Below are 22,082 nucleotides of genomic sequence, written 5' to 3' on the forward strand. Positions count from 1 at the left end.
TTTGATTCATTAAAGAAAACACATAATTGTAGCAGAAAATAAAAGCACAACAAAATTCCCAACCCATACTTAAAGGAAGCTGTTAGAGATTAAGTCAGAGCGGGGGGGGGGGGGGGCAGAACCCAAAAGCAGATATGGCACTGGGAGCTTCCCCCAGCAGATGGCACAAGGAACACTGCTCCCTCACCTCCCAGGGACCCCTCACTGAATTCTACCAAGCCTGGGGGTGGAACTCTAGCCCTGGGATCCCCAAGATGAAGTCAGGCTGGTCTCAGGCTATAACAGCCAGAAGGACCGTGTAGGGGGAGGGTGGTCACACATCCAGGAAGATCCTGGGGGAAATCAGCGGTTTGTCCCCCCAGCCTGAGGACGAGGATGGGTTTCTCCAAGTTTCTCGCCCCCCACTCCCTCTCCCCTTCCCCAGCTATGGGGTACTTGTATTTAGAGCTGGGGACCTGAGCTGCCAGCGTCCAAAAACCTGCTGTGAGAAAGGTATCTAGGCCTTTAGCCCAGAGCCTGAAGCCCCCAAACACCTCTTGTGCATCTCTCTCTGCCAGACCCAATCCTGGGGCTATTTACAGGAGATTCAAGTTAAAACGGTTTTGTCCACCCATGTATCCATTCAAGCAACATTCCAGAAGCAATTATAGAATAAGGACCCTGCCGGAGACTCTGTGAAAACCATTGGGAATAGGGCTCCCAGCTGCCCTTGAGGATTAACAAGTAGGGCTGAAACGGTTGGAGGTAGTAAACCCCCCACACACACACCCCGCATCTGAAGGGGACTTGAAGACTTCACTGGTGGCTGTGGGTCTCTGGGAAGCCTAGGGATACCCTGAGAGGAAGTTACATAACCTGGGGGTGGGGAGGGGAACCTATGCAACCCCACCTCTGCATCCTGCTTTCAGAAAAGAGCCTGAAAGAGCCACAGGGGCAGGACCCAAAGGGAAGGAGCGCTAGGGAGCTGGCGCTGTCCGTGGTGCTGGCGCCAGCCGCTGCCTCCAATTGTGCCGGGAAATGTCCAGCCAAGCTGGGGTCAGAGGCTGGGCTTCCCACGCCTGGAGGGAGGGGCCAACACTGGGTGGGAGAGACAGGGCTGAGGACGGTCTGGGTTGGCTAGGAATTTGAGGATTCCCCCGGAGGAACAAGGCCCTTTCCAGAGATGCTAGCTTCCCACCTGCTTCCCATGGGAACTTTAGGGCGTGGGGGCTCCTGACACCCCCAATCACCTGCCCAAGGCTCTATTCTGGGGACCCCCAGCTCTACGGTCGTCCCGAATCCTCTGGACATTGGTGGTCCAGCTTGACCCCTGCCGTCCTAAAGGTTGTCTCCTCAACTCTGCACCCTACGCCGGAGGATCCAATAGCTGGAGGCAATGGCGGGGCGGGAGCCACGTGAGCCACGGTCTTTCCATTAGAAGGAAAACCAGCGGGAGGCATGGGAGGGGCCGGGTCTCCGCCTCAAGTCTGGAGGGAAGGGCCTCAGATCTGGCCCCTCCCGACCCCTAAACTTCGGGCATCTCTGCCCGTACAGCTCCTGCCTTCGCGGGCTCCCTCCCGCGCCCGGACCCCACCTGTGGCCGCATTCCGAGTGCGGCCCACCCCCGGCCCCCGCCCCGGGCCCCGCCGCCCCCTCGGCGCCCTCCGCCGCTCAGCCCCTGGGCGAGGTGGCACCCTGACTCCGCTGGGCACCCATCGCTGAGCGCCCTCCCCAGCCCCGGCTGCAGGCCCGGCTCCGATGGCGCTCGGGAGGAGCGGGAGCTGCCCCGGAACCGCCGGGCTCTGGGGGCCCCTGGGGTGGGACTAGCAGAACCCAGGCAGACCCCGACGGCCGTAGCCCTGCCTGGCCTTGACCGCCGAGGTTGGGGTGGGGGGGTCGGTCTCCGCTTCCATCCCGCCTCCACGCTCTCGTCGCCCTTCCGCCCCACAGCGCCGCCCCTGCCCCAGCCTCTCCAAGGCCCGCGATCGGGGATCGAATTCCCATCAGAGGGGGTCCTTGCCGCAATCTCGGGGACCCTCCCGTTGGACAGAGGCCCGCACCCCGCGGAGAGGAGTGCGCGCAGAAGGCGGCGTCAGAGGGGGTGGGACAGGCAGAGGGGGTGAGCAGCGGGCCGACTCAGGGCTCCACTGGCCCGCCAGGTGGGGGTACCGCCCCGCCCAGAGCGCTAACTTTGCCGCGGGGGTTGGGCCGTCCGCGACGTGGGGAAGGACCGGAGGGGCAGGGAAGGGGCACCCTGGCTGGGGCGACTTCCAGGGTCCAGGACCACAACATCGGTGACTTCTGCCCCCATTCCCACCTTCACACCCCGAGTCCTCTCCAACCTAGACCAAACTCGGTACCCGTCCCAGAGTTACACACCCTCCCCACCCGAACCGGAACCCCAGCTCCATCCCTTTCCCAGCCCCACTAGTGACCACCGAGGGCCGAAGCACAAACCGCCCCCTCTGCTAACGGGACAGGCAGCCTTGGGACAGACACTCTCGCAGGGGCTGACCTCGCCCACCCCAACCCACGCTCCCTTGGAGAAAAAGACCTCCCCACGCCAACCGGGAAACAACTTTACCGAAAGGGTCTCAGGGTGACCAGGCATCTTCTGACCATTATCTTCCCATCAGGGTTGACTGTGATCATTGTTCAAACTTGTCTGGGCGAGGAGCCGCGGGCGAGGCCGGACGCACCGTCCCGGGCCCTGCTCCTACCACGTCCGAGCCACGAACCCGCTGCGGGCCGAAGCTGGGTCCGAGCGACGCGGGGGCTCAGCGGCTTCGCTACCCGGGCCGTGGCCCGCGGGGTCGGCGCGGCCTCGGCGGGCAGGGGAAGGGGAGCGCGGCGCGGCTGCCGGAGGGCGGCGAGGGCGCCCGGCCGAGCCGTCTCTGCGTCTCTGCCCTCCCCGCTTCACAGTCTGGGGGCCGGGAGGCGGCGCGCCCCCAGACCGCCGGCCACGCGTCTGCCTGCTCGGGCTCGCTCTCTGGGCGGGACGGCGCCGCGGCGCGCAGACGGGCTCCCCGCCGCGGTCGCCCTCATCCCCGGGCCCGCGCCCTCGGTGCCAGCTAGAGGCGGCCCCGGGCCCGCGCCCCGGCCCCTCGCGCCTCCGGGCCGCGCCGCTCCCGGGCCCCGCGCCGCGCTGCGCCCATGGCTCCGGGCAAGGGCGCCCCGCGCCCGCCCGGCCTCCCGCTCGCTCGTCTGCCCGCGCTCGGGTGTCCGGCGTCCGGCCCAGCGCTGCGTTACGCCCGGAGGCGCCGCATTGTTTCCTTGGAGGAGGCGGCTGAGCAGCGGCTGGGGCGGCCCAGGAGCGGCCGCCGCGCTTCCTCGGCGCGCTGGTGCCACCTCGTGGCTGCGGCCCAGCAGTGCGTTCTCCCGGCCCGGGGTGGGGCGCGGGGGGCGGGGGGCGGGCGGCGGGCTGGATTTCGGAAGCATCCCGGGTGCCACCAGCTCTGAGGGCCGAGGCCTGCTTCGGCTCCTGCAGAGCACAGAGGAGGTCGGCGCTGGGAGTCGATCCCCACTTCCGCCCGGTGCCAGGGCCCTCCCTCCGGTCGCCGCCGCTGCCTCTGCCGCCACAGTGGGCTTCTGCAATGGCCCCTTCACACCCACAGTGATTTCACTTTGCAGCCTTCGCCCATCCTCTGGCCCCCTCTGAACAGAAACTGCAGCAGCTCCCCTTTGCTTTCTGATTTCAAACTCGGCCTGTGACACTGAGGCTCTTCCACTGATCCCAGAAGCAATGGCGCGCCCTGGGGGTCTGGGTTCTAGTTTCAGACCCTCCATTGACCAGTGGCTGATGCCTGAGAGTCAGGGGGACTCCCGGGCCTCGGTCTCTCTGCTATGAAATGAGAGTGACCCGACGTTCACTAATGCACCTTCCAACTCTGTAAAGCATGCACAGCCCCCCTCCACCCCCACCCCACCCTCCCTCCACTCCTTGACTCTGGAGAGGTGTTTGCCACCGCAGAGAGGGGTCAGCAGCCCCTGTGAGCACCCAAGGCACGGCAGCTCCCAGAGCCAGGCCTGGATCTGAAGATGCTGCTCAGTCAGGAAGGGCACTTGCCGGACCAGCTTGGCCAGGCACAGACGGAAGACCCAGGCTGGGAAGAGCCCAAGGCCTCAGGCCACATGTAAAATGACATGGATGACCCTGAGGGTCTTTCCACAAGACAAAACCTTTATTCTGGTCCATCCAGTCCCTGCCTGGTCCAACTAGGCCCCCGGCCCTCAGCCCCTTTGCTGCCCGCCTAGCCCACCTCCCAGCCCCTTCTGAGCCATTTCTCACCAGCTGTGACTCTTGTTCAGTTTCTCCTGCTCGTTCCTCATCAGAATTCACCTGTCCCACGTTCCATTCCCTCATCACCTTGCTCTCCGCTGATATGAAACCAATGGTGACGGGGTGTTGGCAGACTAACACGCTAACTCCTGCGAGGTGGCCAGCTTACATTGAACAAGGACATGCTGGCCAGGCCTTCGTGCCGAAGAGTGACAAATGGTGACGGGGAATTTGGGCATCACAGCAGGCTGGCCAAGGAGATCTCTGAGGGTGGGGGCGGGGGGTCCTCTCCTGGGGTCCCACTTGTCCCTGGGCACCTACATCTGCTACACACTCAGGCAATAACTGAAGCCTTGGATGTCAGGGCAAAAGCCACATCTACACTTGGGCATGAAATGCCCCTTCCCATTGTGTGCACCTCTCCCATAAGTTCAGGGGGTCACATTTGCTCCTGGTTGGCATTTAGGCCAAAAGGGAGGGGAGAAGATGGGGGTCTCCCCCAAGGCACAGTCATGTCTGGTGTGGCTCATTTGGGGAGGTGTCCTCCTCTCGGCCAGAAGCCAGATTTCAGAAGGTGGGAGAGGGTACCCCATTGCAGGCTCGAGCCAGGCAGGGAAGCTTGGGGCAGACAGCAAAAGACACTGAACCAGACCACCCTGCTGTCTCTTCCTTTCAGAGTCCATTTCCCCTTTGTCGGCCTCTTGTCTGTGGCGAAATTCAGTGTATGTGGCCCTGCTTGCTCTCCGCTGTGCTGCAGACATTAGGGGAAAACTTGTGAATTGCCAGTCGTGAATTGCCGGGCACCTTGGAGCCCTCCCAGCAGGTGGTTATGACTTTTCTTGTTATTGTCTACCTGTAACAGCTGCTGCTGGCGCCTCGTCCTACCCCCCGGGCATTCAGCTCTGCATGCCAGAAGACAGACCACGGAGGATACATGCAGCGCTGCCTGAGGCTTTCTTCCTGGCTGTGAGAATATGCTCGAACATGCAGGGGCAAGATAGAAGTATCAGGGAATTCATGCCCTGGAAGCAGCCCTCAAGGGCTCCCTCTCCCTCAGGTGGGCTACTCTGTTCCCAGAGTTCCCTGAGCTCCCTCTGCCCACAGTGGTAACCGGCTCGGTCATGTGCCCCATGTTGGCTTCCTTCCTTCCCTGCCTCATCCCCCACTCCTCCATCCATGTTCCTGAGGCCACCTCCCAAATAAACTACTGGCACTTGAATGCTTGTCTCAGAATCTATTTCTGGGGATCCCAAACTAAGACCGTGGCTTATAGGCCAGTGGTTCTCAGCCCTGACTCACAGCAGAATCACCTGCAGAATGCAGTCCTTATTTTGATTCGGTACCTAAGATGGGCCCTGGGCATTTTTTTTTGGCCATGTTGTGCGGCTTATAGAATCTTAGTTCCCCGACCAGGGATTGAACCCGGGCCCTCGGCAGTGAAAGCACAGAGTCCTAACCACTGGACCGCCAGGGAATTCCCGGCACATTTGGGGGTTTTGGGGGGGGGGGTTTGTTTTGTTTTTTAACATCTTTATTGGAGTATAATTGCTTTACAATGTCACATTTGTTTTTTAATGCCACAGGTTATGCCCACATAGCTGGCCAGGGTGGAGAACCACTGGAGAAACACCCATGTTCTAGATACATACCCACAGCCTTCAGATAAGCAGCAGAGTGACCCTAAACAAATGAGAGGAGAATAGGGGGCACTTCTGCTGGGGGGCACATCCAAGGACCCAGGATGCCGGGTCACACCAGATTCCAAAACCCTCCCCTTTCTACTGTTTTACTCTTTTGAGGCTATAAACAGAACCACAAGCTAGCCCAACGTGGGGGGTCAGGTGCAGACCCTGCATCAGCCCGGGTGCTCTAACTGTGGCACTTCCTGGCTCTCTCCCACTGCCCTCTGCATGACCCGATGGTCTGGCTAGAGGGGTCAGGAGGAGCTCAGCACCAGCAAGAGGCCCTGGCCAGGCAGGGGAGGGTCTCTCTCCGAAAGGGGAGCAGGACTCCAGGGAAGGAATTTGGGGAAAGTGGGTGATGTACTACTGCTCGGGGGTGTCGTACTCAAAATACCTAGATGGTGGGCCATGCAAAGAAGGGAGGGGTGGGCTTCCCTGGTGGCGCAGTGGTTGAGAGTCCGCCTGCCGATGCGGGTTCGTGCCCCGGTCTGGGAAGATCCGCGGCTGGGCCCGTGAGCCATGGCTGCTGAGCCTGCGCGTCCGGAGCCTGTGCTCTGCAACGGGAGAGGCACAACAGTGAGAGGCCCGCGTACCGCAAAAAAAAAAAAAAAAAAAAAAGAAGGGAGGGGAGTTATATTAGTCTCCTAGGTATGCTGTAACAAGCGACCACAGACTGGGGGGCTTCAAACCATAGAAATGTATTATCGGGACTTCCCTGGTGGTCCAGTGGTTAGGACTTGGTGCTTCCACTGCAGGGGGCCTGGGATCGATCACTGGTTGGAGAGCTAAGATCTGGTATGCTGTGCAGTATGGCAAAAAAAGAAAAAGAAATTTATTCTCTCACAGTTCTGGAAGCCAGAAGTCCTAAATCAACGTGCTGGTAGAGTCAGTTCCTTCTAGAAGCCCTGAGGGAGACTGTCACGTGCTCCTCTGCTGGCTTCAGGTGGGGCCCAGCACTCCTTGGCATCCTCCGCCTATAACTGCATCTCTCCAGTGTCTGCCCCTGTCGCCGTGTGACCTTCTCTGTGTGTGTCTCTCTGTGTCCTCTCCTCTTCTTATAAGGACCCCAGTCATTGGATTCGGGTTCACACTAATCCCGAATGACCTCATCTTAACTAATTACATCCGCAAAGACTTTGTTTCCAAATAAGGTTATGTTCTCAGGTTCCAGATGGACATGAATTGGGGGGGGGGGGGGGCGGCCACTGTTCAACCTACTTCAGGGCCCTGGTAGAAAGAGGCTGGAGTGATCAGAGAACGTCAAAGACTGGGGGTCCCTGAGGGGACGTGCCGCCATTGCTTTGTGTGACTCCGGGCCCAGTTATTTCAAGGGAGTCAGAAACCTGGGCTTCTCACGTGTGGCCACACAATTTTAAAATGCAGACTCAATATTTTTAGAACATTGTGCAAGACCGATAAAATTCATTGGAGGTCTGCCATCTGGGTCCTCCTGCAGATGTCACCCAAGGGCAGAGCAGGGAGCCCACCAGCCCTGCCTGTCCAGCAAGTCCAGCTTCCCTGAGGTCAGGTCCCCCTCCCCGCAGCAAAGACACAGTGCTGCCCCCAGGAAGGTCAAGACTCCTAGTGGTTCTAGGGGCTCCCTGGGGACCTCCCTGCCCCCTTGAGGGCCCCCCTGGAGTCTCCTGGGGCATCACAGCTTTGACTACACACCCACCTGCCCAAGGCTTCAAGGTTGCTTCTGGAGCTCACAGCGGCCTGGGGTGGGAAGAGGAGAGAAAGAAACATGTGGTTTACGGTGTTTGAAATCCCCATTTAATGTGCTCCGACTGCCGCAGCAGACAGCACATTAAGAGGCAATAGGCCATTGTCCTTTGCCGGAGAGCGGGGCATTAATAATGTCATAACAGCGTTTACTGACACTGTGCACAAATCAACAGCCACCCCTCTGGGCGGGAACAAGCAGCGCACGCAGCCTAGAGCCGGGCACGGCAGCCGAGAAGTGGGGAGAGCTATTGCTCCAATTCATCTTTCATGCTTTCTGTTTCACATTTAGGCTCATCTTCCGATTGAAAAGCAGCGTCTGGGGTTTATTTTTATTTATGACAGAAGGCCATTCTGCCGCACAGCTTGTGAGAGCAGGGAACACAGCCATTGTACTTCCCTTTTCTACAGGGAAGTTAGCGGCTATGTCTGTGTCTGTGTCTGTGCGTGTGTGTGGACGGGCAGGGAAGCCCAGGACAGACTAGACAGGGGACCCTCCCAAGTGGACCCCATCCCAGCGCTGGAGACAAGGGCAAGCTCTTCATTTAACATGTTATTGAGCACCTACCAGGTGCCCAGAAATGACTCAGGGATTCTAAATATGTCACCACAGCTATATTTCTATTTTATTTAAATTTTCTTTAGCACGGCAACTTGAAAAACATGACCCCCAGGACTCCCCTGGTGGTCCAGTGATTAAGACTCCATGCTCCCAAGGCAGGGGGCACGGGTTCGATCCCTGGTTGGGGAACTAAGATCCTGCATGCCACGTGGCACGGCCAAAAAATTATAGTAACCAAAATTTTTGTAAAAAGACCCCCTTTCTTTCTGGACAGTTTCCCCAGTTGCATCACAGGTCACTGCAGGAGTACGGGAGCAGCCATCTGGGGTGAGCAGAATCGTGGTCTCCCAAAGATGACCATGCCCCAATCCCCATAATCTGTGAATATGTTATGTAACGTTGCAAAAGGAGAGTAAGGCTGCAAGTGGAATTAAGGTTGTAAATCTGCTGACCTTAAAATAGGGAGATCATCCTGGATTATCTGGGTTGGCCTAATGTAATCACAAAAGTCCTTAAATATGGAAGAGGGAAGCAGTGTGAAAAAGACTCGACCGGCCACCTCTGACTTTGAAGATGGAGAAAGAGGCCACAAGCCAAGGAATGCAGGTGGGCTCCGGAAGCTGATTCTCCCCAGAGCCTCCAGGAAGAAAACAGCCCTGCTGTCACCTTGACTTTAGCCCCATGAGATGCATTTTGGACTCCTGATCTCCAGAACAGCAAAATGATTGATACATTTGTGTGGTTTTAAGTCACTACGTGTGTGGTTATTTGTTACAGCAGCAATAGAAAACTGACATACCGTCTTTTAGAGCCACCACTGCCAGGCACTGCAAAGGCTGATGCTCCCCGCACACAAGCTCATATCTCCACTTCACAGATGAGGAAACAGAGGTTCAGAGAGGTGAAGTATCTTGCTCAAGGGGTCACTGCAGATCCAGCCTCCAATCTCAAGTCCAGCAGACCTCAGAACCTATGTCACTCATTGTGTTCAAAACTCTGGTCCAGGGGTCCTGGGGGGCAGGCATGAGCAGGCGTCCTCCAAAGAGTTCAGCCCCCAGGAAGAAAGCTCCCTCCCTCCAGGAGCTGCTGGTAGACATGGGAAGCCACCCAGCTGCCTCAGTTTCCCCCTTCTTCTCCCCGAATACCCCTGGATCATCTCAAAAGAGCAACTGCCCAAAGGCTCCCCTCTCTGGTTTCCATTCAGGCAAGGGTGATGCAGGATTTCAAGTTTCACTGGGCTGTGTCTCAGACCACCTTGGAATCTGTCCCTTTTTAGCAAGATCTCCTGGCATCCAACCCCATGTGGGACCGTCCCCGACTGAGAGGCAAGGACCTCCCAACACCCGGCAGGTACGGAAAGCGGTCCCTTCCCCCTTCATCAATCCCACTCTGCCTCTGCTTCCCACGCCCCAGCTTGTTGTGGGAGAGCTGTGATCCCTTCTAGGTCCCTTGAGAGGTTTGAGGAGGAGGCAGATGAGGGAGGGTGAAGATGCACTCCCCCAGCTAGGAGAAGGATTTTTATCTCTTGTTTACCGATGTGCCCCAAATGTCCTGGACAGTGTCTGACACAAGCTACATCCAGTAGAGAAGTTTGGGCAGGGAAAAGTCGAAGGGCTGGTTCTAAGGACCCCAGTTTCTAAGCCCAGCCTGACCTGTCGTCAGCCGGGGCCATTTCTCACTTTCCCTTCTGCACCCCACTTCTACCTTGCAAGCCCCCTCCCCTCATGAAGTATTCACTCCCACGCCATCCAAAGAGTTCCTGCCCCAAACCTTCCCTACTTTCCACTGTCACCAAATCTGGTTCCTTTGTGCAAATCCCCATTCACTCTGAGTATCACCCCCAAGGTCAGCCTCCCTGTGCTATTCCTGGCTTTTTGGGGTGTATATACATATAGCTCCCAGGGCATGGCCTGGCCCCTGCCCTGCATGCTCACCTGTGCACCTGAAGGGAAGCAGTGTCTGCAGGATGGGGGGGGGGGTGGTGGTCTTCTCAGCCCCAGATCGAAGCTGCCTCATTCTGGGAATTCCCTGGTGGTCCAGTGGTTAGGACTCAGCTCTTTCCCTTCCGTGGCCCGGGTTCAATCCCTGCTTGGGGAACTAAGATCCTACAAGCCACTGCCTCACTCACTGCAGGAGTCTGGAGTTAGAGGGGCCTGTGCTCCAATCCAGCCACCCCATCCCTGCCTTAATCGGGCAAATTACTCTCAGAGCCTCAGTTTCCTCATCTCTAAAGTAAGGATTGCACCTACTGTATAGCACAGGGAAATATACTGAATATCTTGTAATAACCTATGACAGAAAGAATCTGAAAAAGAATATATATATATATGATCCTACTGAAAACCCGAATGAACTTTTGGCCAACCCAATATGTGTGTATGTATAACTGAATCTTTGCTATAACCTTGAAATTAACACAACACTGTAAGTTATCTATACTTCAATTTTTTAAATGGTTAAATAAATAAATAAAGAGTGAGGACTGCACCTAAGGACTTCTCACGGGGCCTGATACATAGTAAGTGCTGATTTTTATCTGTCTTATTTTCCTACTAAATTATAAGCTCCTCAAGGACTAGATTCAGGCACAGAGAAAGATAAAATCATTGTTATTATTAGCTTCCATTTCTTGAGCACCCACCTTGCACCAGGTACGTGTCTCATCAATTTACACTAAGCCTGCAAGGTCGCAGCTACTATTTCACGAACAAACACTGAGACTCAAAGGATGGAGTAATTTCATTCCTAGGTCAGTTCCCAAGAGAAACGAGAGCAGACAGCCACACACAAGCCAGTACACAAACGTCCATAGCAGCATGATTCAGAATAGCCAAGGAGTGTAAAAAACCCAGGCTGCTCATTGATGGCTGAATGCATAAACTGTGGTGTGTCCGTATGATGGAATGGCTATCTATTCAGCCTTAAGAAGGAATGATCCTCAAAAAATTAAAATAGAATCACCATATGATCCAGCAATTCCACCTCTGGGTATATACCCCAAAGAATTGAAAGCAGGGTCTCAAGAGCAGTGTTATTCACAACTGCCAAAAGGTGGAAGCATCCCACATGTCCACTAACAGAAGAAGGAAAAAATAAAATGTGGTCCATCCATACAATGGAACGTTATTCAGCCTTGAAAAGGAAGGAAGTTCTGACACACTACAACATGGATGGACCTTGAGAACATTATGCTAAGTAAAACAAGCCAGTCACATATCGTATTAACCCATTTATCAGAAAAGTACAGAACAGGCAAATCTGTAGAGACGGAAAGTACATTACTGATTACTGTGGGCTTGGGGGAGGGGAATGGGAGTGGCTGCTTACGGGTAGGGGCTTCTTTCTGGGGTGATGAAAATATATAAGACTGGATAGTGGTGATATTTGCACAGTCTTATGAATATACTAAACCACTGAACTGTACACTCAAAAGGGGTGAATTTTATGTGAACTATATCTCGATTTTTAATAAATGAAATAACTTGCCCACAAGTACACAGTTAGTAAGGGGGAGAACCGAGATTTGAACCCAGATTCTGTCTCCAAGCCCGAGCTCCCTGGTTGCTCTGTGCTCTTGTATATCTGCAGACACAGCAGAGAGGGCGCTGTGGACCAGACACCAAATAGATGCTGCTCTGACTGGCAAATGCTTTAAGAAGTGAAGGACCGGGCGGGACCAGGCCCCTGGGTTCCCAGCGTGAAGACAGCCCTTGTTCCCGGCCTGTGACCCACCAAGCCCCCCCACCGAGGGTCTCCAGCGTGTTATTGCAAGTACTTAAAACTTTCCTCCTAGAATATGGGTCACAAGCCCTGTCTCCCCGCCATCTTCTCTTCTCCAACTGATGAGAAAGAATCTTAATTAAGTGCCCCTTGGCTGCTGGTTTAATTCCATAAATATAAAATTGAAGCAAGCTAATAAAGCCATCAGTCATCCCTAATCCCAGCAGTTCTCTGAGGGCTTTTTTTTTTTTTAAATAAATCCATTTTTAAGATGATAATGAATTAAGTCTTCTTTGGAATATCCGAGAAAGCTGTGGCCCAGTGAGGTGACACTGGGGAAAAAGGGACTTGTCACCCCTGCATGAAATCTCTCACAGGACCCCAGAGGGCACACACTTCCTCCCACCCCCTGTGAGGCCAGGCCTCCACCTCTCCACGAGGCCCCATCCCCTCAGCCTGTTCCTTCTTGCTTCTGCCCAGGGCGGCTGGGGGGCCGGGGTGGGGTGGGGTGTAGAGGGTGAGGGTGGAGGGGTATGGGGAGATGGGGGGGCTAGAAGTGCGCCCCCTCCTGGTCCCACTCTCTCACTTCATGGAAGTCAGAGGTATTTTGTGTGACTTTCCAGGAACACGTTGAGATGTCTCAGATGTCTCAGAGTATCCTGCCCTGCTCCTGAGCTGTACTCAGTCCCACCTGTCGGCACCTGTCCCACAGGTGTGGCCCGCCCAATCTTAGACTTGCCTTCAGGTGGAAAGGGGGGAGCTCAACGAACTCAGATGGTGAAATTTTTCAGTTTTGTCCTAGACAGATTTCTCCTGACTCCGCCTGCATCATTTTCCCTTGGTGATCCTACTGTGTCCTTTCGCTGTAATATACCTTAGTCGTAGATACAACTCTATGCTGAGACCTGTGAGTCCCAGTGAATCACCAAATGTGGCGGCAGCCTCAGGAACCCCAGACACAGGGGAACCAAAGAGAAAGATGGGGACTAAGTGGAAAGCCAATAAAAACTGTCTCCATCCAAAACAGGAATCAGTTTGTGCTATTTTGATGGGTTACCTTGGCTACAAATAATCTGAAAACTTAGAACTCCTTCAGCATAACAGTCATGGAAGACGGGAAGGGGCTGGCCTGGGTGAGGGTGGGCTGGCCTGGGTGAGGGTTGCAGTGCTGAATGGGATCCCGGAGAGGCGTTGCAGGGAGTCAAACCCTCAGAGAACTGCCCAACATCCCAGGAGACAGGCAAGGCCTACAGTCTGCTGGTGATGGGCCACCCAGAATGGTTAGGATAGGGGGGGCCCCAGGGCAGAAATCCTGCTCCTTGCCTGTAGTAAACTGGGCAGCTCCAGGCCCTGGGGCCCTGACCACACCCACCCTCTCCAGGCCTTCCCAGCTCATGTCACACCCCTTTCCAGGGCTGTAGATTCCAATCTGTCCCAAGGGAGGTCTTCCTGGTGACTTGTCTCCACATCCATCCCCCATCCTTCCTCCCTGTAATACATTTAGGCACCCATGATTCCTCCTGAGGGGGTCTACTGGGCCGTGCACTGTCCAAGGGTAAGACTCACCTCGCTTCTCACCTTGACCCACAATGCAGTTAGGGCATCAGGATTTGGCAGTGACCTTCAGAAGGTCTCCAACAATGAGAGTGGCCGGAAGGCATGACTGGGACACAGGGAGCGGAGCAGTGGCAACAGTATGACTCAGAGTCCCAGCAAGCGCCTTGACCTGAGGGTGTTGGAAGCCATCCATCAGCTCCACACCAGCGCTGCTCCTGTTTCTCTCATCACAGAACAGATGACTCAGGACAGCCACATTCAAGGAAACAGGAGCCAAGCTTGGCTGCTCCTGCCCTGACCGGACACTGATTGATACTCTGACAACCTTGTAGAAATGGCATGCTGCAAAGGGGACGGAAGAGGAAATGAACAATGGGGTGACATTAATCTAAAAAGCTTCTACGGGGCTTCCCTGGTGGCGCAGTGGTTGAGAGTCCGCCTGCCGATGCAGGGGACACGGGTTCGTGTCCCGGTCCGGGAAGATCCCACATGCCGCGGAGCGGCTGGGCCCGTGAGCCATGGGCGCTGAGCCTGTGCGTCTGGAGCCTGTGCTCCGCAGCGGGAGAAGCCACAACAGTGAGAGGCCCGCGTACTGCAAAACAAATAAAAATAAAAACTCGGCATTAAAAAGCTTCTACGTAAAGAAAAAAGAAAGCTTTTACGCAGCAAAGGAAACCATCAACCATCAAATAAATCAATAAATATTTTTAAAAATAGCATGAAAAGGCAACCTATGAGATGGGAGAACATATTTACAAACCCTGTATCCAATGAGGAGTTAATAACCAAAAAAAAACAAGAAATGCATACAACTTAATAGCTAAAAAAGGGACCTCCCTGGTGGTCCAGTGGCTAAAACTCTGCACTCGCAATGCAGGGGGCCAGGGTTCGGTCCCTTGTCAGGGAACTAGATCCAACATGCTGCAACTAAGATGCTGTGTGCTGCAACTAAGACCTGGCACAGCCTAAATAAATATTTTTAAAAATAGCAAAAAAAAAAACCAACCCCAAATAACCCAATTTAAAAATGGGCAAAGGACCTAAATAGACATTTTCCCAAAGAAGACATACAAATGGCCAACAGGTACATGAAAAGAAGCTCAACATCACTAATGATCAGGGAAATGAAAAACAAAACCACAATGAGGTATCACCTCATACCTGTTAGAATGTCTAGCATCAAGAAGGCAAGAGAGGGCTTCCCTGGTGGCGCAGTGGTTGAGAGTCCGCCTGCCGATGCAGGGGACGCGGGTTCGCGCCCCGGTACGGGAGGATCCCACATGCCGTGGAGGGGCTGGGCCCGTGAGCCATGGCCACTGAGCCTGTGCGTCCAGAGCCTGTGCTCCGCAACAGGAGAGGCCACAACAGTGAGAGGCCCGCGTACCACAAAAAAAAAAAAAAAAAAAGGCAAGAGATAGTGTTGGTGAGGATGTGGAGATAGAGAGCTTTGGTGCACTGTTGGTGGGAATGTAAGAAGGTGCAGCCACTATGGGAAACAGTATGGAGGTTCCTTAAAAAATTAAAAATTTCCATGTGATTACCATATGATCCAGCAATCCCACTTTTGAGTATATACATGAAGGAAACGAAATCACTATCTTGAGGAATTATCTGTACTTCCATGTCCCTTGCAGCCTTATTTGCAATAGCCAAGGTATGGAAACAGCCTAAGTGTCTATTGACAGATGAAGGATAAAGAAAAATTATATGGGGACTTCCCTGGTGGCGCAGTGGTTAAGAATGCCCCTGCCAATGCAGGGGACATGGATTCAAGCCCTGGTCCAGGAAAATCCCACATGCCGCGGAGCAACTAAGCCCGTGTGCCACAGCTACTGAAGCCCGCATGCCTAGAGCCCGTGCTCCACAAAGAGAAGCCACCGCAATGAGAAGCCCACGCACCGCAACAAAAAGTAGACCCTGCTCACCGCAACTATAGATAGGCTGCACGCAGCAACAAAAACCCAACGCAGCAAAAAAAAAAAAAAGAAATGAGGTTTTTTCCTCTCCTGATAACCAGGAAAAATAAGGAAACAATGAATAGGCTGAGGAAACAACATAAACAGGCCTGAAAGAGTTAAGCAATCTTGGTTATTCTTTAGTTGTTACTACTAAGAAACACTTGTAGCTAGACTTGTCCTTCACAAAGCTGAGTACTCTCTGACTCCATACAAATTACCCTTTGCACCTGGCATTTCTTCTCCCCCTATACTCCCTTGTGGCACTCATCATTTCAGAAAGAAGGTCACAGGCCGATAACTTCAGGAACACCAGACCCGGTTGACGAGCCACCTGATGCCAGCTTTGGCCATGAATTTACAGAAGAAAAGAAATGCAAGACCTTCACTACTCTTGATCCTTTATCACATGCTCCGGACTTCGAGCCCCACTTTAAAATCTTCTCTAATTCCCCAAGGAGGGGGCACAGTTCTTGAGGTGTTAGCCTACTGTGTCTTCCCCTTGCCTGGCAAAGAAAATAAAAAGCCTCTCTATTTCTTATCTTCCAATTCTCTGTCTCCATATTGTTATTCGGCATAGGTGCACAGGGAGCCAGATTTGGCAACAAGCGCAAGGGTGATACCAGGAGGCGGGAAGGATGCTCAGGTCCATGTCCTCATTAAGGAGGAGGGACGGGGCCTTCAGGCCTGGGCACCACTGGTAATGCTTGGTGGCCACTCACGGAGCTGCCTGGCTGCACCTTCTCCAGGGTGTCCCTGAGACGTGGAGCCCAGAGGACAGAGCGCGGGCCGGGAGTCAGCAAGGGGAGGGGGCACCCTGTCCCACCTCTGGGCTCACTCCCTGGATGGTGTGCTGAGTGGCACTTTGCTGTCTTGCTTCTTCTCAGTACAGGTTTCACTGCCGCTGGCCCACCTCCAAGGCCGGGCCTGAGCTCTTCTTCAGTGGGTCCGGGCCAGCAGGGTCCTTTCTGCAGGGTCAGATCCACGGAAGCAGACGTCTGTGCCTGGAAGGGTCTGAGCTGCTTCCCCACCCCGTGAGCTCGGGGTGAAGGTGGCGGCCCCAGCCTGAGGCAGGCCAAGCGGGGCCCCAGGATGCCGGGCCTGGGAGGGCCTCGCAGGCCCAGTCTCTGCTGCTTCTCGTGGGTTCGTTCCCCTCACCCTGCAGATCCCCCTCGTGGGTCGTCTGAAGGCCCCACCCGACTCGTGCTCCTGTTCCCAAAGAGAGAATAAGATACCGTGTGCTAGTTTGCTCAGGCTGCCACAACAAAGTACCGCAGACGGTGGGCTTAAACAACAGAAATGGGTTTCCTCACAGTTCTGGAGGCTGAAAGCCCAAGGTCGAGGTGTCGGGGGTCTGGTCTCTCCTGAAGCCTCTCTCCTTGGCTGCACATGCTGCCTTCTTGCTGGGTCCTCACAGGGTCTTCCCCGAGCACACACATCCCTGGCGTCTCTCCGTGTCCACACTTCCTCTACCTGTGAGGGCACAGTCACACTGGATCTGGGCCCATCCTAATGGCCTCGTTTTAACTTAATCACCTCCTAAAGGCCCTGTCTCCAAACACAGTCACAGCCTGAGGCTCTGGGGGTGAAGGGACACAATTCAGCCTGTAACATACAGTCTACAGGACCTATTCCTGGACACTCTATTTATTTTTTTATTTTTTATTTTATTTATTTTATTTTTTAATTTTTTTTTTTGGCCTTGCTGCACAGCTTGTGGGAATCTTAGCTCCCCGACCAGGGATTGAACCCAGGCCCTCAACAGTGAAAGCACTGAGTCCTAACCACTGGACTGCCAGGGAATTCCCTAGATACTCTCAAAACAGGAGGAAACAAAGGCAGAAGCCACCTCCTCACCGCAGCTGCCCGCCACTGCCTCCAAGAGACACAATCTCAGCTCGTCGCTATGACCCACCTCTGGGTTCAAATCCTGCACTGATGGTAACGATCCAAATTATGTAAATTAAGTTTGGGGACAGGGACTTCCCCAGTGGCACAGTGATTAAGAATTCGCCTGCCAATGCAGGTGACACGGGTTCGATCCCTGGTCCGGGAAGATCCCACATGCCGCGGAGCAACTAAGCCTGTGCGCCACAACTACTGAGCCTGCGCTCTAGAGCCCGTGAGCCACAACTACTGAAGCCCACACGCCTAGAGCCCGTGCTCCGCAACAAGAGAAGCCATTGCAATGAGAAGTCTGCACACATCAACAAAAAGTAGCCCCCCGCTAGCCGCAACTAGAGAAAGCCCGCACACCACAATGAAGACCCAACGCAGCCAAAAATAAATTTTAAAAAAATAAATAAATTTATTTTTTAAAAAAAGTTTGGGGACAAAGGAAATATTCCAAAATATTGAACGGCAGGCTTATGATGGGTTAAATTTTTTTATCTTCCAGTTTTTTTTTCAGTTAGTATGTATTAACTATTGTTTTAAATGAAATATTTTCTTCCAATCCTAATTCAGCCACTTTACTGTGAAACCTTGGGTAAATAACTTGTCAGAGGCTTAACTTCTCCATCTGTGAAATGGGGATAACACTGCTTCCCTTAAGAGTGGTTGGAGAATTAAATGATGTTACTTACGTCAGTGGTTTCCAATTTTTTAGTCCCAGAATTCCTTTACCCTCTTAAAAATTACTGAAAATCCCAGAGAACTTTTGTTTACATGCATGGTTGATCAATATTTATAATATTAGACATTAAAACTGAGAAATCTCAATTTTAATCTATTAACTCACTTAAAAAATAGCAATAGGGTGGGGACTTGCCTGGTAGTCCAGTGGTTAAGACTCCGTGCTTCCAGGGGCTTCCCTGGTGTCTCAGTGGTTAAGAATCCACCTGAAATGCACGGCATACGGGTTCCAGCCCTGGTCCAAGAAGATCCCACGTGCCGCAGAGTAACTAAGCCCATGAGCCACAACTACTGAGCCTGTGCTCTAGAACCCGCAAGCTGCAACTACTGAGCCCACGCCTGCAAGCCACAACTACTGAGCCCATGTGCCACAACTACTGAAGCCCTCACGCCTAGAGCCCGTGCTCTGCAACAAGAGAAGCCACCGCAATGAGAAGCCCGCACACCGCAACGAAGAGTAGCCCCCGCTTACCTCAGTTAGAGAAAGCCCACGCATAGCAACAAAGACCCAACACAGCTAAATAAATAAATAAATAAATAAAATTTATTTAAAAAAAAAAAAAGACTCCGTGTTTCCAATGCAGGGGCTGCAGGTTCAATCCCTGGTCAGGGAACTAAGATCCCCGCATGTGAGGAGGGGCAACCTAAAAAAAAAAAAGGCAATAATAGGGAATTCCCTGGTGGTCCAGTGGTTGGGACTCTGTGCTTTCACTGCAGGGGACCTGCGTTCAATCCCTGGTCAGGGAACTAGGATCCTGCAAACCGTGCAGCGTGGCCAAGAAAAAAAAAGCAATGACATGTTAGCATAAATAACATTTTTTAATGAAAAAAACTCCAGTTTCCAAAACAACACAATTTCTGCGCAAAGAAAGGCATCGTTTTACAATAGTGCAGATCTCTTTAAGGTCTGGCGTAACCGAAGCCAGCTGGATTCTCATGTCTGTTTCTGCATTTGGTCAGCTTGCGTAAAGAAAAATTCCTGGAGCTTTGTGAGGACCCCACTTTGAGAATGGGTGACTTAAATGAAGCCCCTGGTCCCTAGTCTCTGGTACAAACAGGAGCTCGATAAACGTGCATCCCCTTCCCTGGGCACAGGGCTGGGCGGCGCCCCTGGGTTCTCTGGGGACGCTGTCAGGCTTGTGCCATTGATCCTGTAGTTAATTCAGCAGCACGGGGGTGGCCTCGTACCAGGTCCTAGAGGCAATGGGAAGTGACAAGATTGGAAGGTGGTGATGAGACAGGATAGAATTGACCCAGAAAAGCAAACTTTGATGTGCTAAAAATATCCATCAGTTAGGCAACCCCCCGGCCCCGCCCCCCCACTGTCTCTCCAGATTCAAATCCAGGAAGTGCCAAATGCAAGACGCCAAGCCAGGATTGAGATCAAGCAATTAGACCATTTAAGACAAACTTTCAAAGCTCAGACCCCCAGACGTTTAAATCTCACAAAGAAAATGTGCATTCCGTGGACACAATGAGAGCAAATCAGTTTCCCTTTTTCGTTCCCTTCTCCGCCCCTGCTCAGAGGCAAGCGGTGGAAGAAAATAAGCATAATTGGGCACAGACAAGGCAAAAATAAATTTAGCAACAAAGGGAACGTCTCTGGGGGAGGTGCAGAGCTGATGTGGCCGTGTAGAGGTGGGGAGCGATGTCCCCCAGGGCTCAGCAGGCTGAGGCCCTGGATGACAGGGGCTGGACAGAGAGACCACTCTCTGGGGGTCTTTGCTGAATCCACAGGGATCAGTGATGAGGGCAGCCCCCCAGGCTGGGGAGGACTTCTCTTCGATCCAAGATGGGTGGCTGTCCTCCCTGACTGAGCCCTCAAGAGGCTCTCAAGTTCTCTGCAGGAACAGAACTTGCAGGTGGCTGTTGGAAGAACATAATCCAATCGCTGCCCAAAGACTCCTATTCAGCCTTGCCCTGGCTCAGAATCGACCTTGTGCCTTTCTCTCAATCATGAGAGGCCGCCAAATGTCAGGGACTAGACCCAATCAGATACTGTCCTTCACCCCTGACCTCTGCTGAATGACAAGCAACCTCTTGCTAAGAAGGATGCATTCTCATCCATCCAGGGTCCCAGCCTCCAACAGATGACATCCTGTAACTACAATGAGCTGCCACCGGGCAAGGCAGAAGCTTCCAGAGGGGCAGTTTGGAAAGCTCTCTCTTCAGCTGCCGTAACAAAACGCCATAGACTCGGGGCTTAAAGAACAGAAATTTAGGGCTTCCCTGGTGGCGCAGTGGTTGAGAATCCGCCTGCCGATGCAGGGGACACGGGTTCATGCCCCGGTCCGGGAAGATCCCATGTGCCACGGAGCAGCTGGGCCCGTGAGCCATGGGCGCTGAGCCTGTGCATCCGGAGCCAGTGCTCCGCAACGGGAGAGTCCACAACAGTGAGAGGCCCGCGTACAGCAAAAAAAAAAAAAAAAAAAAAAGAACAGAAATTTATATTCTCACAGACCTGGAGGCTGGAAGTCCAAGATCAGGGTGCCAGCATGGTCGGGGTCTGGTGAGAGCTCCCTTCCTGGCTTGTAGACAGCCGCCTTCTTGCTGTGTCTTCACATGGTGGAGAGAGCGAGCTCTGATGTCTCTGCCTGTAAGAGCACCAATCCCATCATGAGGACTCCATCTACGTGACGTCATCTAACCCTAATTACCTCCCAAAGGCCCCCTCTCCCATTATCATCACACTGGGGGCTGCGGCTTCAACCTGTGACTTTGGGGACAGGGATGTTCAGTCCGTAACACTCTGTAAGGCTCCTTCGCCACTGTCCCCCCACAAGGGACCAGGGAGGCTGCTTGGGGCCGCCACCAGGGAGGGGGCTCCATCAATGCCCTGCATCCCTATAGCATCATCACTTACGAGGAGACACTCCTGGAATGAAATGCGAATCAGAGCAGCACTCTGTCCTTTCCATCTCTGTGAGCTACCCTCCCAACCTCGCCAACACATACACATTCTTCCACTCCCCACACTTGCCGCACAAAAGGAATGCCCCTCCACAGCAAGCCCACATAAACAGTCAGCATTCCATATCAGAAGAAAAGCTCTGGTTTTCTTGTTTTGTCGTGGGGGACGGGAGGAGAGAGGAGAAGCCCAATACTTCACGTGACTGTGATACGTCCGTAATTCTGCCAACCTCTTGCATAGATGATTTAATCCTCATACCACCTTACAAAGTAGGTGGTATAATCCCCACTTTATAGACGGGAAAACTGAGGTCTGACAGCTGGGAAGCCGTGAGGCCAGGATCCTGAAGGGTCTGTCCTGTCCCACATCCATGCACTTGCTAATACATCACACGCCCGGAACAGCCAGGTGGAGTGGGGCTCCCCGCAAAGGGCAGTAGATCTTGGGATGAGGAAGAGATAAAAAAGCAGAAGTAGGACCTGGCCGAAGTTCCCGATCAAAAGTAGTCATTCCAGGGCCCCCTTTAGATGAATGGAATGGGACCACATGCCCTGTAATTTCCTAGGATTCTAAGCTGCTTTAAAATATGTCCTTGTTCAGGAAAGGAAGAGAGTGTCCTGATTCTTGCTCACCCTCCCCCAGTTCTCTGCCCAGTGGCCTAAGGAGCTGGCCTGGCTCATTCAGTGGGGTGGTCCCCTCTAGCCAGAGCTGAGCCTTGCCAAGTCATTTCCACCACAAGTGGCAATGGAGAGAAACCACTGTCTAGGACCTTGATTTCTCCAGGGTAAGCACGATCCTGTGGCAGCATCAACGTGGGTCTGGCTGAGCTCCCCTAGAGGATGGAGTCTCCCCCTGCCCATTTTTCAGGCAAAGCCCCAATCTGCAAACCTACAACTGTTGACAAACAACTTTTCATGCTGACATTTGAGAGCTGGCATTTTCTTTTTCTTTTCTTTAATATTTATTTACTTATTTATTTGGCCGCACCGGGTCTTAGTTGCAGCATGTGGGATCTAGTTCCCCGAATAGGGATTGAACCCGGGCCCCTTGCGTTGTGAGCTCAGAGTCTTAACCACTGGAC

The 22,082-nt window shown here is 53.6% G+C and overlaps 1 protein-coding gene across 2 annotated transcripts in view; it reads right to left on the bottom strand.

The window, feature by feature from the left end:
* The window catches only part of MGAT5B (alpha-1,6-mannosylglycoprotein 6-beta-N-acetylglucosaminyltransferase B), a 67,004-nt gene extending 64,311 nt beyond the window's left edge, over positions 1-2,693 (bottom strand). For both annotated transcript variants that reach the window (XM_089901634.1, XM_022589489.3), the window contains exon 1: positions 2,564-2,693. In XM_089901634.1, coding sequence (XP_089757760.1) covers positions 2,564-2,631 — 68 coding nt within the window. In that variant the 5' untranslated portion in view covers positions 2,632-2,693. The remainder of the gene's footprint in view (positions 1-2,563) is intronic.
* Positions 2,694-22,082: the final 19,389 nt, after the last annotated feature.

Source organism: Delphinapterus leucas, chromosome 19, assembly GCF_059928025.1.
Source record: "Delphinapterus leucas isolate spDelLeu-1000000601 "Yukka" chromosome 19, BTC_Dleu_Yukka2, whole genome shotgun sequence".
NCBI classification, from domain to species: Eukaryota; Metazoa; Chordata; class Mammalia; order Artiodactyla; family Monodontidae; genus Delphinapterus; species Delphinapterus leucas.